A 16,264-nucleotide genomic window follows, 5' to 3' on the forward strand; every position below is an offset into this window, starting at 1 on the left:
TCCCACAAACAAATAATTTTTAAAAAATCAACCAGGCATTCTCTGGCCATCATAATACAAGGGCTGCATTTTCATTGTACAGTCATTCATAGAACAGTAAAAGTGGCCCATAGTGGGCACCGGAGCAATAGGTCAGAAGGTGAAAGCATTGAGGGAGAACTAGGGAATAGGGCCAGTATGGCTCTGAGGCAGAGCAGACAGGGAGATGTTGCTGAACACAGCGGGTCTGGTGGCCTGAAGTGCATATATTTTAATGCAAGAAGTATAACTGGTAAGGCAGATGAACTTAGAGCTTGGATTAGTACTTGGAACTATGATGTTGTTGCCATTACAGAGACCTGGTTGAGGGAAGGACAGGATTGGCAGCTAAACGTTCCAGGATTTAGATGTCTCAGGCGGGATAGAGGGGGATGTAAAAGGGGTGGCGGAGTTGTGCTACTGGTTAGGGAGAATATCACAGCTGTACTACGGGAGGACACCTCAGAGGGCAGTGAGGCTATATGGGTGGAGATCAGGAATAAGAAGGGTGTCGTCACAATGTTGGGGTTTACTACAGGCCTCCCAACAGCCAGCAGGAGATAGAGGAGCAGATAGGTAGACAGATTTTGGAAAAGAGTAAAAACAACAGGGTTGTTGTGATGGGAGACTTCAACTTCCCCAATATTGACTGGGACTCACTTAGTGCTAGGGGCTTAGATGGGGCAGAGTTTTTAAGGAGCATCCAGGAGGGCTCCTTAAAACAATATGTAGACAGTTCAACTAGGGAAGGTGCTGTACTGGACCTGGTATTGGGGAATGAGCCCGGCCAGGTGGTAGAAGTTTCAGTGGGGGAGCATTTCGGGAACAGTGACCACAATTCAGTAAGTTTTAAAGTGCTGGTGGACAAGGATAAGAGTGGTCCTAGGGTGAATGAGCTAAATTGGGGAAGGCTAATTATATCAATATTAGGCAGGAACTGAAGAACATAAGATTGGGGGTGGATGTTTGAGGGTAAATCAACATCTGACATGTGGGATGCTTTCAAATGTCATCTGAAAGGAATTCAGGACTGACATGTTCCTGTGAGGAAGAAGGATAAATATGGCAAATTTCGTGATTCTTGGATAACGAGAGATATTGTAGGCCTCATCAAAAAGAAAAGGAGGTATTTGTCAGGGCTAGAAGGCTGGGAACAGACGAAGCCTGTCTGGAATATAAGGAAAGTAGGATGGAACTTAAGCAAGGAGTGAGGAGGGCTAGAAGGGGTCACGAAAAGTCATTGGCAAATAGGGTTAAGGAAAATCCCAAGGCTTTTTACACATACATAAAAAACAAGAGGGTAGCCAGGAAAAGGGTTGGCCCACTGAAGAGAATCTATGTCTGGAGCCAGAGGAAATGGGCGAGGTACTAAATGAATACTTTGCATCAGTATTCACCAAAGAGAAGGAATTGGTGGATGTTGAGTCTGGAGAAGGGTGTGTAGATAGCCTGGGTCACATTAAGATCCAAAAAGACGAGGTGTTGGGCGTCTTGAAAAATATTAAGGTAGATAAGACCCCAGGGCCTGATGGGATCTATCCCAGAATACTGAAGGAGGCTAGAGAGGAAATTGCTGAGGCCTTGTTAGAAATCTTTGGATCCTCACTGTCTTCAGGTGATGTCCCGGAGGACTGGAGAATAGCCAATGTTGATCCTTTGTTTAAGAAGGGTAGCAAGGATAATCCAGGGAACTACAGGCCGGTGAGCCTTACGTCAGTGGTAGGGAAATTACTGGAGAGAATTCTTCGAGACAGGATCTACTCCCATTTGGAAGCAAATGGACGTATTAGTGGGAGGCTGCATGGTTTTGTGAAGGAAAGGTCGTGTCTCGCTAACTTGATAGAGTTTTTCGAAGAGGTCACAAAGATGATTGATGCAGGTAGGGTAATGGATGTTGTCTATATGGATTTCAATAAGGCCTTTGACAAGTTCCCTTATGGTAGACTGGTACAAAAGGTGAAGTCACATGGGATCAGGGGTGAGCTGGTAAGGTGGATACAGAACTGGCTAGGCCATAGAAGGCAGAGAGTAGCAATGGAAGGGTGCTTTTCTGATTGGAGGGCTGTGACGAGTGGTGTTCCACAGGGAGAAGTGCTGGGACCTTTGCTGTTCATAGTATATAGAAATGATTTGAAGGAAAAGGTAACTGGTCTGATTATTAAGTTTGCAGACGACACAAAGGTTGGTGGAATTGCGGATAGTGATGAGGACTGTCAGAGGATACAGCAGGATTTAGATCGTTTGGAGACTTGGGCAGAGAGATGGCAGATGGAGTTTAATCCAGACAAGTGTGAGGTAATGCATTTTGGAAGGTCTAATGCAGGTAGGGAATATACAATGAATGGTAGAACCCTCAAGAGTATTGAAAGTCAGAGAACGAGGTGTACAGGTCCACAGGTCACTGAAAGTGGCAACGCAGGTGGAGAAGGTAGTCAAAAAGGCATACGGCATGCTTGCCTTCATTGGACGGGGCATTGAGTATAAGAATTGGCAAGTCATGTTGCAGCTGTATAGAACCTTAGTTAGGCCACACTTGGAGTATAGTGTTCAATTCTGGTCGCCACACTACCTGAAGGATGTGGAGGCTTTAGAGAGGGTGCAGAAGAGATTTACCAGGATGTTGCCTGGTATGGAAGGCATTAGCTATGAGGAGCGGTTGAATAAACTCGGTTTGTTCTCACTGGAGAACGGAGGTTGAGGGGCGACCTGATAGAGGTCTACAAAATTATGAGGGGCATAGACAGAGTGGATAGTCTGAGGCTTTTCCCCAGGGTAGAGGGATCAATTACTAGGGGGCATAGGTTTAAGGTGCGAGGGGCAAGGTTTAGAGGAGATGTACGAGTCAGGTTTTTTACACAGAGGGTAGTGGGTGCCTGGAACTCGCTGCCAGAGGAGGTGGTGGAAGCAGGGACAATAGTGACATTTTAGGGGCTTCTTGACAAATACATGAATAGGATGGGAATAGAGGGATACGGACCCAGGAAGTGTAGAAGATTTTAGTTTAGAAGGGCAGCATGGTCGGCACGGGCTTGGAGGGCCGAAGGGCCTGTTCCTGTGCTGTACTTTTATTTGTTCTTTATTCTTTGTTCTTTGGTGTCTGTCAGTCACACAGTTTTAAAGGTACACCATAATGGAGACAGAAAATCACAAAGTTGTACCACCATGGGAATGATATGTGTCACTATAATAGGGCTACACTCTCACAGGGACTATAAAACCTGGAGGGAAATGTTCATAGATCATAGAATTTACAGTGCTGAAGGAGGCCATTCGGCCCATTGAATCTGCACCGGCCCTTGGAAAGAGCACCCTATCCAAGTTCACTCCTCCACCCTCCCCGTAACCCAACCTTTGAACACTAAGGGCAGTTTAGCATGGCCAATCCACCTAACCTGCACATCTTTGGACTGTGGCAGGAAACCGGAGCATCCGGAGGAAACTCACGCAGACACGGGGAGAACTTGCAGACTCCGTACAGACAGTGACCCGAGCCAGGATTCGGACCTGGGGCCCTGGAGCTGTGAAGCAACTGTGCTAACCACTATGTTACCGTGCTGTTGTTATTGCTGCTGTTGTTTCCTGATCTCAGGAAAATAAATCACCATGGAAAATACTTCCGCAGATGAGCAGTCAAAGAATCATAGCTATCATAGCCTGGCAGACTGATCTCTTTCTCAGCCTCCTCTTCTTATGTTGGCAATTAGGAGTTGCACATATTGGCCTGAAGCATCCGACTAGCAGCGCGGAAAGCCACGGGCCGCTGATTCTGAGATAGAAAACTGTCCTCTGAAATCGTCACAAACCTTCCTTTTGCAGCGGCAGCTTTGGGCCTCCAGCGCTTCAGCCTGCGCAGGCTCCAGCCTGGCGCAGGAGGCGTGCAGCCCCGCCCCCTTATGACAGGGCCAGGTTGGGAACGCCCATTGAGGGCAGGCGTTTAAACTGCAGATTTATATTGAAGACAACAGGCAACACATTTAACAGCGCCGGAATGTGGCGACTGGGGGCTTTTCACAGTAACTTCATTTGAAGCCGACTTGTGACAATAAGCGATTTTCATTTCATTTCAGGTGTTTGAAAGGTATGTAGAAGTTTTTGTAGCAGTTCATTATTGCTCTTTCTTTTATACAGGCTTTGCTGTTGTTCTTTTAATGTAATTTTTTTATGATTAAAGGTGATTATTTATAAGTGAACATAGGTTTTGTTAATTGTTTGAAATCTGTGAAACTATTTAAATCTGCACTATATTATTCTATAACTTAATGTGTGGCATCCTTAAAGGTGTTAGTATGTTCTAATTTAGATTATGGTCCATTATCGCCCCAGGACATTTTGCTGTTGCTGTCCTTGTGACAGCTGATATTTTTTAAACTTGTGTTTATAGAATCATAGAATCCCTACAGTGCAGAAGAAAGCCATTTGTCCCATTGAGTCTGCACCAACGCTCCAAATAGAGCACCCTATCTAGACCTATGCCCCAGCCTTAGCCTTGGGTGACTGTGTGAATTTTGTATGTTGTCCCCGTGTCTGAGTGTGGCTCCTCCGGGTGCTCCGATTTCCTCCCAAAGTCCAAAGATGTGCAGGTTAGGTGGATTGGCCATGATAAATTGCACCTTAGTGTCCAGGGATATACAGGTTAGGTTCCGGGGATAGGTCAGGGGATAGGTCGGGTGCTCTTTCAGAGGTTGGTGCAGACATGATGGGCCAAAAAGCTCGCTCCTACACTGTAGGGATTCTATGGTTCTATTCTGTAGTTCCAGGAAACCCATGCAGACACGGGGAGAATGTGCAAACACCACACAGTCACCCAAAGTCCAAATTGAACAGCGGTCCCTGGTGCTGTGAGGCAGCAGTGCTAACTAGTGTGTCACTGTGTTACCTTTGTTATTACTTCTCTGCTTTGTTTACTTCAATTATCTTATTCATTTATAATTATCTCATAATTAAATGTTGTGTATTGATCTTTCAGTTCAATGGAAACATTTATTAACAAAAATAATGTTATAAATACCAAACTTTGAAACCAGTTAACTAACATTTAACTTTAACATTTAACTTTATCAACTGAACAATGGCATAAAACTACCGCAACTTTTACAAATTTCTTGCAGTGAAATAGATTTTCTCACTTCAACCCAACGGTCAATAAAATATATTTTAGCACATAAACACAACAGTTCTGTCTATTTCTAAAGGGGAAGGGAGGGAGGGTTTAGACATATCAATTGTTAATTTTATAAGCTCAATGTCTGAAAGCAGCAGCTGCCAGGTAATCTGGAATGGCCCTTGAGTCACCTGGAGGCTGGGCTTGCATACCTGTACCCGGAGGTATGCCTACATTATGGTGCAGATCACCTTCCTCCAGCTCATCCATTTCTGCTGGCAAGTGATCTTCCGGGTGAATGCTCAGTCACTGCTGAATGGCAAAGTTGTGCCATGCACAACACACAACAATCTTTGTGACTATCTCTGGTGCGTCCTGTAACCTGCCCCCGACCTATCCAGAAATTGAAAACATGATTTCAAAACACCAATTGCCCTCTCCACTACCTGACATGTTGCCAAATGCATACGGTTCTATCATTCCTTTGCTTCATTGTTGGTGCTCCAGAATGGTTTCATAAACCATGTTCTCATTAGATATCTCTTATTGCCCAGTATCCACCCTTTAATTTCTTGTTATGGGCCAGTGTAACATTGAGCTTGCAAGGACAAAAGAGTCATAGACATTTCCCTAGTTTTTTGCATTTACAGTGAGGATCCTCATTTGTGTATCACACACTATCATCACATTTAAAGAATAGAACCCCTTCCTGTTGATGAATAAAATAGTGTAGTTTCTTGGTACCTTCAATGCAATATGTGTTCTATCGACAGTCCAATTACTTGGGAAACCAGCAATCCTATAAAATGCAATAAACTTCTCCTTCGTCTTCACAGGGAATGTGTCAAAGATAATAAGCTCCGAAGCCTTACAATAAATTGCATTCATTATCTGGTGAATGTAGGTGCTAGCAGCATTCTGTGAAATGTTACATATGTCACTAATGCCTTGTTGAAAGGACCCGGACGTAAATTCAGTGCTGTCGTAAGTTTCATTTCCACTGTTCAGGCAGTGCGGCAGTTCGAGTTCAGCTTCAGGTCTTCCTTCAACATTTCACAAGGGCGTCACATTGCTTCTTTGCTGAAGCAGTCTCCTGGCACTCTTCTCCTCTGACATCATTTCATATGTTCTTTGTCTATACACACTTAGGGGTGGGTAATTGATTTGCTTCCTCGCCAGGCGAAGATGATGCTTGAGTCTTCTCATGATCCCTGCAGCTACGTTGAAGCCTTAAAAGAAGTTCAAGGATTTTAAGAAGCCAAGCTATCAGTGTGATGTCCCAGTAGAGGTGGAGTATGACGACAGATTTTGAATATGCACTGGATTCTGAAATACCTGTCAGAGAGATAGTTCATAATAACCTACAGGAGGCTTGCAGATTTCAACTAAGACATCAAAATAAGGGGAATTAGATTTAGGACTGAGTTTAGGAGGAACTTCTTCACCCAAAGGGTTGTGAATCTATAGAATTCCTTGCCCAGTAAATGTTTTTAAGGTAAAGATAGATAGTTTTTTGAAGAAAAAAGGGATTAAGGGTTATGGTGTTCGGGCCGGAAAGTGGAGCTGAGTCCACAAAAGATCAGCCATGATCTCATTGAATGGCGGAGCAGGCTCGAGGGGCCAGATGGCCTACTCCTGCTCCTAGTTCTTATGTTCTTATGTTCTTATGAAGTAATCACTTAGGTTTGTAAGGATGAACATTTGATCAACGAGACTCTTAAACAACACAACTTAAAATACATTGCAAAATCAAAATGTACTTCAGGTCTGAATTAGCTGGGAGGACAGGCGCGCTAACATTAGTGTCATTGAAGGAGTCAATAGCGCCAGTATCGAGGTCATAATCATCCAAAACCAAATCCGCTCGGCCGCCCATATGCTTAGGATGTCAGAGTCCCGACTGGCAAAGAAAATCTTCTTCACCCAGCTCAAGAAAGGATCCCGAAAAACAGGAGGACAAAGGAAGCTCTTCAAAGCCACCCTGAAGGCTTACCTCAAGGAATAGAACATAGACGTCAATGCCTGGAAAACCCTCACTCAGAAGAAATCTACTTGGAAGAACCTCCTGATTAAAGGGTCAGAATCCTTCGAGAACACCCGAAGGCAAGAGAAGGCCCAGAAAAGGAGCCTGAGAAAGAATTACTCATGACTAAGTGTCCATGGATCGATCCCACCTTTTGGAAATGCCTACCGAGTGAGTGTTTGAAGATCAGTCACTCAAGGACCCACAGAACCCGTGACCAGTAACATGGAGAATCTTAGGTGGATAATCATGCTCGTTAGCAGGTGATTGGCGTTACAAACACTCCAAACCCATTCTATTCTATCCTTTATTGTTCCTTTAATGGAATTAACATTCTCATGACAAACCAAAGTTTAAAAAATCTTTCTTTCACTTTCTGTGACTCCAAACTCACTTTATACAGTAAAGTACCTTTTTAATGGAATTAACAGCCTCATGACATACCAAAGTTAAAAAATAATATCTTCCTTTCACTTTATTTGCATTTTAAACACATTTATAAACACTAATAATACAAAACATTAGCCTATCAAAAAAATGTCTCCCAATGTCTCCTGCCTCTGCTCGATGATCCCAGACCGAGAATCAAAAGCCCAAATAAATAAGTGTAAAAATTTACTTGACACTGGGGCAAGTTGACCAAGTTAGCGCTGTCCCTTCAACTTTCATTCCTCCGGTTCAGCGCAGTGCATTCAATCAAGTCGGTTAAATAAAACGGACAGGGGGTTTCAACGCCACGTGCTTCCAGTGCGCATGTCTGTACGTCCGCACTTCCAGGTTGGCGACGGACCATCGACTTAAGTCGGGGATGGGAGGAAGTTACGGGGCATTGTTATGCCTAATGTTGGTTGACTGACCTTGAGTGAATTCACGCAGGCATGGTTGAATGCATCCCCATATTGCTGCTTGGATGATTGGCATCCATCATGATGACCTGATTTTGACTTTTAACAGATCACTGGAGCCTGCCAGCTTTTGGTGTTTCCCTTTCTACCTTCCTATCCACCACGGAGCTGCCTCCTTATAGCTTCCATGCACTCTCTGTGTGAAACGTTTTAAATTTCTCTTGTTGTGGTTCTTCGTGTTTCATGCTAACACCTTTCTGCCATTTAATGATCTTGTCCTCTCCACTTAATAATTTTATATTCTATCTAATTCCTTTGAGTGTGATTGTTTATTTTCCTCTTCATTTTTTCCTTCGTTTTATTCTGTTCCTTTTTAAATACTGTTCCCTCGAAATATTTGAGGAAGGTTCCATACTCAAATCACCTTGTCTCTTGTCCCCATTAATGCTGCTTGGCCCTGTTTTTTTTTGTTGTTTACCCAATGTTGAATGTTTTTTGTGCACCCTAGGTTATGAATGTTTGGCTTATCATCAGTGGGAGACTGAAAGTTGAACAGGAATGGATGAGCTGGCGACAGCAGTTTTAACGCAGGCTTGTTTCGCTGATACTCCAGCATGACTGGTTGCCCGCTCTGTGTCTCCCTTTTGCTGCATTAGATTCACTGTATGCTCCTTGTTCCAGAGCCAGGCCAGCAGCAGCGAACTGGAGGACCAGTTGAGGTCCGCGTCAAGCGTCACGGAGCTGATGGACATTTTCTATCCAGAGTACAGGAAGATCCAGGAATGTTTGCAGAGGAAAGTCCACGTTGTGCAGCGTGCAATGACAGAGGCCGAAGAACAGGATTGGAAGGAGGCAGCTGCATTTACCCTGTCGTGGGAAGATGAAGATATAAGAAGTGAGGAACGCTAATGCTTCATTTGTTAGTTTAGGAGGTGAACAAGAAACCTGAGCAAATCTTTCACATATTTCACACATTTACACAACCATCAGGATCTCCCAGCTGGGGTTTGCAGGCAATGAAATAGTTCTGAAGTAAGGAACTGGTGCATCCAATTTGCACACAAGATCCCACAAACTGAATAAGGACCAGATCATTTGATTTCAGGTTTCATCATAGAGTTTTCATCATAGAATTTACAGTGCAGAAGGAGGCCATTCGTCCCATCGAGTGTGCATTGGCTCTTCAAAGAGTACCCTACCCAAGCCCACACCCCCACCCGATCCCATAACCCAGCAATCCCACCCAACACTAAGGGCAATTTCGGACACTAAGGGCAATTTAACATGGCCAATCCACCTAACCTGCACGTCGTTGGACTGTGCGACGAAACCGGAGCACCCGGAGGAAACCCACACAGACAAGGAGAGAACGTGCAGACTCCACACAGACAGTGACCCAAGCTGGGAATCGAACCTGGGACCCTGGAGCTGTGAAGCAATTGTTTTAACCACTATGCTACAGTGCTACCGTGGTGTTTGTTGAGGGGTAAATATTGGGCTGGACATTGGGGGCACTCCCCTGCTCTCCATCCAAATAGCGCCGTGTGATCTTTCCTGCTTTCTGAGGAGGAGAGGTCGGAGCCTGGTTTTAATGTTTCATCCGAAAAGCAACATGTTAGACAGTGGGACTTCATCTAAAGCTAGTAGAGAAAAGACCGGCCAAAGGAAAACCAATAGAATAGACGAGAAAAACGATTTTCCCTTGGGAAATTCCCCAGGTGCTGGGGAACCTAGCACCAGGGAGGATGCAGACTTATAAGTAGAGCCAACCCCTATGGAATGAAGTTAGAAAACACTTCCATGCGCGCAAGGTGGTCGAAGTTTGGAACTGCCTTCCATAAACGTTAACTGATGTTAGGTCAATTATTAGTTTTGAATTTGAGATTGATAGATTGTCGTTAACCAAAGATTTTTAAATTTTACTGAGCAGAGAAGGTTTAAGTTGCAGATCAGCTGAGATCTCATTGAATGATGGAACAGGCTCAAAGGCTAAATGGCCAACTCCTGATTCTGTACTGCATTCGGTTGGTGCTTCTACGGGCAGCACGGTAGCATGGTGGTTAGCATAAATGCTTCACAGCTCCAGGGTCCCAGGTTCGATTCCCGGCTGGGTCACTGTCTGTGCGGAGTCTGCACGTCCTCCCCGTGTGTGCGTGGGTTTCCTCCGGATACTCCGGTTTCCTCCCACAGTCCAAAGATGTGCGGGTTAGGTGGATTGGCCATGCTAAATTGCCCGTAGTGTCCTAAAATGTAAGGTTAAGGGGGGGTTGTTAGGTTACGGGTATAGGGTGGATACGTGGGTTTGAGTAGGGTGATCATTGCTCGGCACAACATCGAGGGCCGAAGGGCCTGTTCTGTGCTGTACTGTTCTATGTTCTATGTTCTACACGTTGCGCAATTGAATACTGTAACCCAGGCTCGTGTCCTTCCCTCTGCCCTCAGTTTCCCATGGAGCAGCCTATGTATTAGGTTATAGAACATAGAACATAGAACAATACAGCGCAGTACAGGCCCTTCGGCCCTCGATGTTGCACCGACATGGAAAAAACTAAAGGCCATCTAACCTACGCTATGCTCTTATCATCCATATGCTTATCCAATAAACTTTTAAATGCCCTCAATGTTGGCGAGTTCACTACTGTTGCAGGTTGGGCATTCCACGGCCTCACCACTCTTATGCAGGCAGAGGGATGACCTCTATACACACAAGTCGCATACTTTTGAGATCATCGAAAGCAAGGCCTGCAAGGTGGATAAACAGGCTGACGATGGCAATGTGCTAGAGGAAACTATTCAGGTAGAGGGAGAAAACAGGAAGGTAGACATATTAGGGGACAGTATATTAAGTGGGACTGACATTGTTCTGTGCAGCAAAGAATGAGAGCCCAGATGGCGGTGTTCCCTGCCCGGTGCCAGGGATCAGGACATCTGCTCAGGGTTGGAGAGGAATTTGGAGTGGGAGGATCCAGCTGTCATGGTCCATGTAGGTACCAGCGAGAAAGGCAGGATGAGGAAAATGATTCTGCACAGTCAGTATGAGAACACTGGTGCCAAATTAAGAAGCAGGACCTCAAAGGTAATAATGCTAAACCATGTGCAAATTAGCATAGGACAAATAAGATTAGAGAGATGAAATTAGTATTGGTCTCCTTATTTGAGGAAATATGTAAATGCATCAGAAACAGTTCAGAGACGATTTACTGGATTAATACCTCAAATGGGTGGGATTGTCATTTGAGGAACGGCTGGACAGGCTAGGCTTGCATCTGCTGGAGTTTAGAAGTGTAAGAGGTGACTTGATTGAAATATATAAGATCCTGAGGGGACTTGACAGGGTGCACGTGGAATGGATGTTTCCTCTTGTGGAAGAATCTGGAACTGTACGTCAAAACAAGGGGTCACCCATTTATATAGCAATGCGGAAAGTTTTTTTTTTCTCCAATTTTGTGAGACTTTGGAATTCTCTTCCTCAAAAATTGGTTGAGGCAGAGTTCTTGAATATCTTTAAGGCAGAGGTAGGTAGATTCTAGATTAACAAGGGGGCGGAAGGTTATCAGAGATATTCAGGAATATGAAGTTGATGTTCAAATCAGATCGGCCATGATCTGAATGGTGGAGCTGGCTTGAGGGGCTGAGTGGCCTACTCCTGCTCCTTATTCAAATGTTCATATCATAGATATCATAGATATCATAGAATATCAGCTAAGACATGTTGTTATTGTCCAGGCCAATTCTGACAGATGGATAAAGATGAAGACCAACTAACAGCTGCATCCAAAGACCATCCTTAAAGATGGGAAATTATGCCTGGTATCAGTGCACAGTGGTTAGCACTGTTGCTTCACGGTGCCAGAGTCCCAGGTTCGATTCCCGTCCAGATTATTGTCTGTATGGAGTCTGCACGTTCTCCCCCTGTCTGTGTCGGTTTCCTCCGGGTGCTCCGGTTTCCTTCCACAGGTCCCGAAAGACATGCTTGATAGGTGATTTGGACTTTCTGAATTCTCCTGTGTACCCGAACTGGCATCGGAATGTGGTGACTGGGGGCTTTTGACAGTAACTTCATTGCAGTGTTAATGTAAACCTACTTGTGACAATAACAAAGATTATTATTATTACTATCATAAAAATGGGAATAAACTGCAATGGTGGGAAGGTAGTATTTTAGAATCAATTCTGTTTGCAATGACACCCAAAGACTCCTTGCTTTGAATTATGTCTGCGCTAATAAATGATGTCTGCAGGTTTTTCAAACAAAAGCAACAACTTGTGTTTAAGTAACAGTTTTAAGGTGCACCACACCGTAGAGATATAATGGGACAAAATATGTCATTAAAGATGTCAAACCTGGTGCGGGACTGTGGCAAGCTGAACCATTTTGGAAGATATTTTAAAAGCCAATTGAAGTATAACTTGGCAAGCCTTTTTTTAAACTATCCTTTGCCTTTCCCCGTGAAAGATCTAACTCGTTCAAGCTATCTGCTGTTGTAAGTATCCTTTATTTAAATGCATGTTTCAATAAGCAACTAATAACTAAACCAAATCATTTGACAGATGTTGAACTTGAATGGGAAAAGACTCAGTGTAAGCCTAGAGAAGTGTGCTTGGATGTGGGGAAGGAGCTTGGGACTGCAACAAACAAGTTCTACAAACCTCCCTGTGTGTCTATCCACAGATGTGGAGGCTGCTGCAATAGCGAGGGACTTCAGTGTGTAAACACCAGTACTTCGTATGTGAGTAAGACGGTAAGTGCCTCATCCTACCAGTAGGCTTTGAAATCTTGCGTAGATCAACTTGCCTATCTGAAATATTTGTTCATTGTTAACCTGCCGGGTGTGACATTATGAGAAATATACAGAACTGCAAGGGTTAATGTTATGTCTGAATCAACCACTAGAGGGAGCTAGATGCAGAATTATATAAGGCGTTGATGCTAAACCTTCTGGGAGAGTGTTGAGGAGAAGGCTAGGATAAAGACTGTAGGAAAGCTAGTGTGAGTGAGATCAGATCATAGTTATTGTATTAGTGTAGATATTAGTGGTAAATGAGTGTATACTGTATGTTTATTGTCAATTGTTTATGATATAGAAGAAAGAGATCAAATTGCATGTTTTTTTCAGTGGTGGGTCAAGTGGGTTCATCTCCACCCCTCTTTGACTCCTCATATCTTGGAGTATGCAAGATAAAAAGGCTAAACTGGCCTTGCAGCAGATATTGAGAGAACGAACAAGAAGGAAAAACCTACTTGAACGTGCTCTCACAAATCTATTTGTCACAGAGGCAACTGCCCAGGACAATATTGGTCTGAGTTACCGCCACACAGACCTTGAGGATACCAAGTTCCTTCGCCACACTGAGGATACCCTCCATCGTTTAATGTGGGAGTACCACCATGTTAAATGGGTTAGAATCAGAACAGATCTAGCATCTTAAATCTGGGCATTCACGAGGTGCTGCGGGTCATCAACGGCAGCAGAATTATATTCAAAGAAAATCTACCACCTCATAACACCATAAGAAATAGGAACAGGAGTAGGCCATTCAGCCCTTCGAGCCTGGTCAGCCATTTAATAAGACCATGACTGACCTAACACTCTACAGAGAGAGAGCAGGAAGGTGGGCATGGTGAGTGTTAGGTCAGGCGTGGTCTTGTTAAATGGCTGACCTAACACGCACCATGTTCACTTTCCTGCTCTCTCTGTAACCCTCAAATTCCCTATTCATTAAAAAGCTAGCGATCTCAGCCTTGAAAATTTCAAGGACTCCGCCTCCACAGCTTTCTGGGGTAAAGAATTCCAAAGAGTCATCACTCTCTGAAAGAATAAATTCATCCTCAAATCTGGTGCCCGGTGGTCATATGACCCAGCATATCGCTCACTATAGTTACTATAAAGCCATGGGACTAAACCTGGTTCAGTGAGGAATAGAGAGAGCATGTCAGGAGGAGTACCAGTTCCTGGTACCATGAGGTGCCAACTCAGCGAGTAGTTGCTCACTGACACTCAATTAAGGTTCTGCTTGGGCCATTCAGCTGCAGTTCCCATTCCAGCTTTGGTTCATACATAGACCAATGAGCTGAATTGCAGAGCTGAAGTGAGAGAGATTGACCTGACTTCAAGACAGCATTTGTCCAAATGTGACATTAAGGAGCCCTATCAAAACTACAGTATTTGGAAATTAGAGGAAAACTCTCACTGGTTGTAGTCATACTTTTTTTTAAAATAATTTTTATTGAAACGGTTTTTTACATGAAAATATTTACCCCACCTAACAATAGACTATTACAAAAAATTCCCTCTTAACAAATATCCCCCCCCCCGCCCGACCCCCCGCGCGCGCTGTCCCTCCCCCCCTCCCCCCCCCAAAAACAAACAAAGCAACAATTAACATCAAACAAGAACTGCGAACAAATTTGCCCGCATTACAGCCTTAAATAACCCACCACCCCCGTTGTTGCCACCCCCCCCTCCCCCCCCCCCCTCCCCCCCCGGGTTGCTGCTGCTGCGATCTCTGCACCCTATCTTTGAGCCAAAAAGTCGAGGAAAGGCTGCCACCCGCCTGAAGAACCCTTGTACCGACCCTCTCAGGGCGAATTTGACCCTTTCCAACTGAATAAAGCTTGCCATGTCATTAATCCAAGTTTCCACGCTTGGAGGCCTTGCGTCCTTCCACTGTATCAGTATCCTTCTTCGCGCCACTAGGGACGCAAAGGCCAGTACTCCGGCCTCTCTCGCCTCCTGTACCCCCGGCTCCACCCCAACCCCAAAGATCGCTAGTCCCCATCCTGGTTTGACCCTGGATCCCACCACCCTCGACACCGTCCTTGCCACCACCTTCCAGAACTCCTCCAGTGCCGGACATGCCCAAAACATATGGACATGGTTCGCTGGACTTCCCGAACACCTGACACATCTGTCCTCACCCCCAAAGAACCGACTCATCCTTGTCCCTGTCATATGGGCTCTATGTAGCACCTTAAATTGAATGAGGCTAAGCCTCGCACACGAGGAGGAAGAATTAACCCTCTCCAGGGCATCAGCCCATGTCCCATCCTCTATCTGCTCTCCCAGCTCCCCCTCCCACTTGGCTTTCAGCTCCTCTACTGATGCCTCCTCAGCCTCCTGCATTACTTTGTATATGTCCGATATCCTCCCCCCTCCGACCCAGACCCCCGAGAGCACCCTATCGCTCGCCCCCCTGCTGGGGAGCAAGGGAAACCCTTCCACCTGGCGTCTAGCAAATGCCTTCACCTGCAAATGTCTAAACACGTTTCCCGGGGGGAGCCCGAATTTCTCCTCCAGCTCTCTCAGGCTCGCAAACCTCCCATCTACAAACAGATCCTTCAGCTGCCTGATGCCCACCCTGTGCCAGCTCTGAAATCCCCCGTCCATGTTCCCCGGGATGAATCTATGGTTCCCTCTTAACGGTGCCTCCATCAGACCTCCCACTTCCCCCCTGTGTCGCCTCCACTGCCCCCAGATCTTGAGGGTGGCCGCCACCACCGGGCTCGTGGTGTACCTCGTGGGAGGGAGCGGCCATGGCGCCGTTACTAGGGCCCCCAGGCTTATGTTGCCACAGGACGCCCTCTCCATTCGTTTCCAAGCTGCCCCCTCCCCTTCCATCATCCACTTGCGCACCATCGATACATTAGCCGCCCAGTAATACCCCGAAAGGTTGGGTAATGCCAGCCCTCCACTCTCCCTACTCCGCTCCAAGAAGACCCTCCTCACCCTTGGGGTGCCGTGCGCCCACACGTAGCTCATGATGCTGCTCGTCACCTTTTTGAAGAAGGCCCTAGGGAGGAAGATGGGCAAGCACTGAAATAAAAACAAAAACCTCGGGAGGACCGTCATTTTAACGGACTGCACTCTGCCCGCCAGCGACAGCGGCACCATGTCCCACCTTTTAAATTCCTCCTCCATCTGTTCCACCAGCCTGGAGAAGTTCAACTTGTGGAGAGTCCCCCAGTTCCTTGCCACCTGCACCCCTAAATATCTAAAACTCTTTCCTGCTTTCTTCAACGGGAGTCTCCCGATTCCCTCTTCCTGGTCCCCTGGGTGTATCACAAATACCTCACTCTTACCCAAGTTTAGCTTGTACCCCGAAAAGTCCCCGAATTCTGCTAGCAGTTCCATCACCTCCGGCATTCCCCCTTCTGGGTCTGCCACGTATAGCAGCAGGTCGTCCGCGTATAGCGATACCCGGTGCTCCTCCCCGCCCCTTGTCAGCCCTCTCCACCCCCCTGAGCCCCTCAGTGCCATCGCCAACGGTTCAATTGCC

General features: G+C 45.7%; 1 protein-coding gene across 1 annotated transcript in view; it reads left to right on the forward strand.

Annotated features, from left to right (window-relative positions):
- LOC119964273 (vascular endothelial growth factor C-like) overlaps positions 1 to 16,264 on the forward strand; it is a 209,179-nt gene that overhangs the window by 155,119 nt on the left and 37,796 nt on the right. Inside the window, exons 5-6 of the mRNA XM_038793548.1 lie at positions 8,669 to 8,882; positions 12,539 to 12,729. Coding sequence (XP_038649476.1) covers positions 8,669 to 8,882; positions 12,539 to 12,729 — 405 coding nt within the window. The remainder of the gene's footprint in view (positions 1 to 8,668; positions 8,883 to 12,538; positions 12,730 to 16,264) is intronic.

This window comes from Scyliorhinus canicula, chromosome 4 (assembly GCF_902713615.1).
Source record: "Scyliorhinus canicula chromosome 4, sScyCan1.1, whole genome shotgun sequence".
NCBI lineage: Eukaryota > Metazoa > Chordata > Chondrichthyes > Carcharhiniformes > Scyliorhinidae > Scyliorhinus > Scyliorhinus canicula.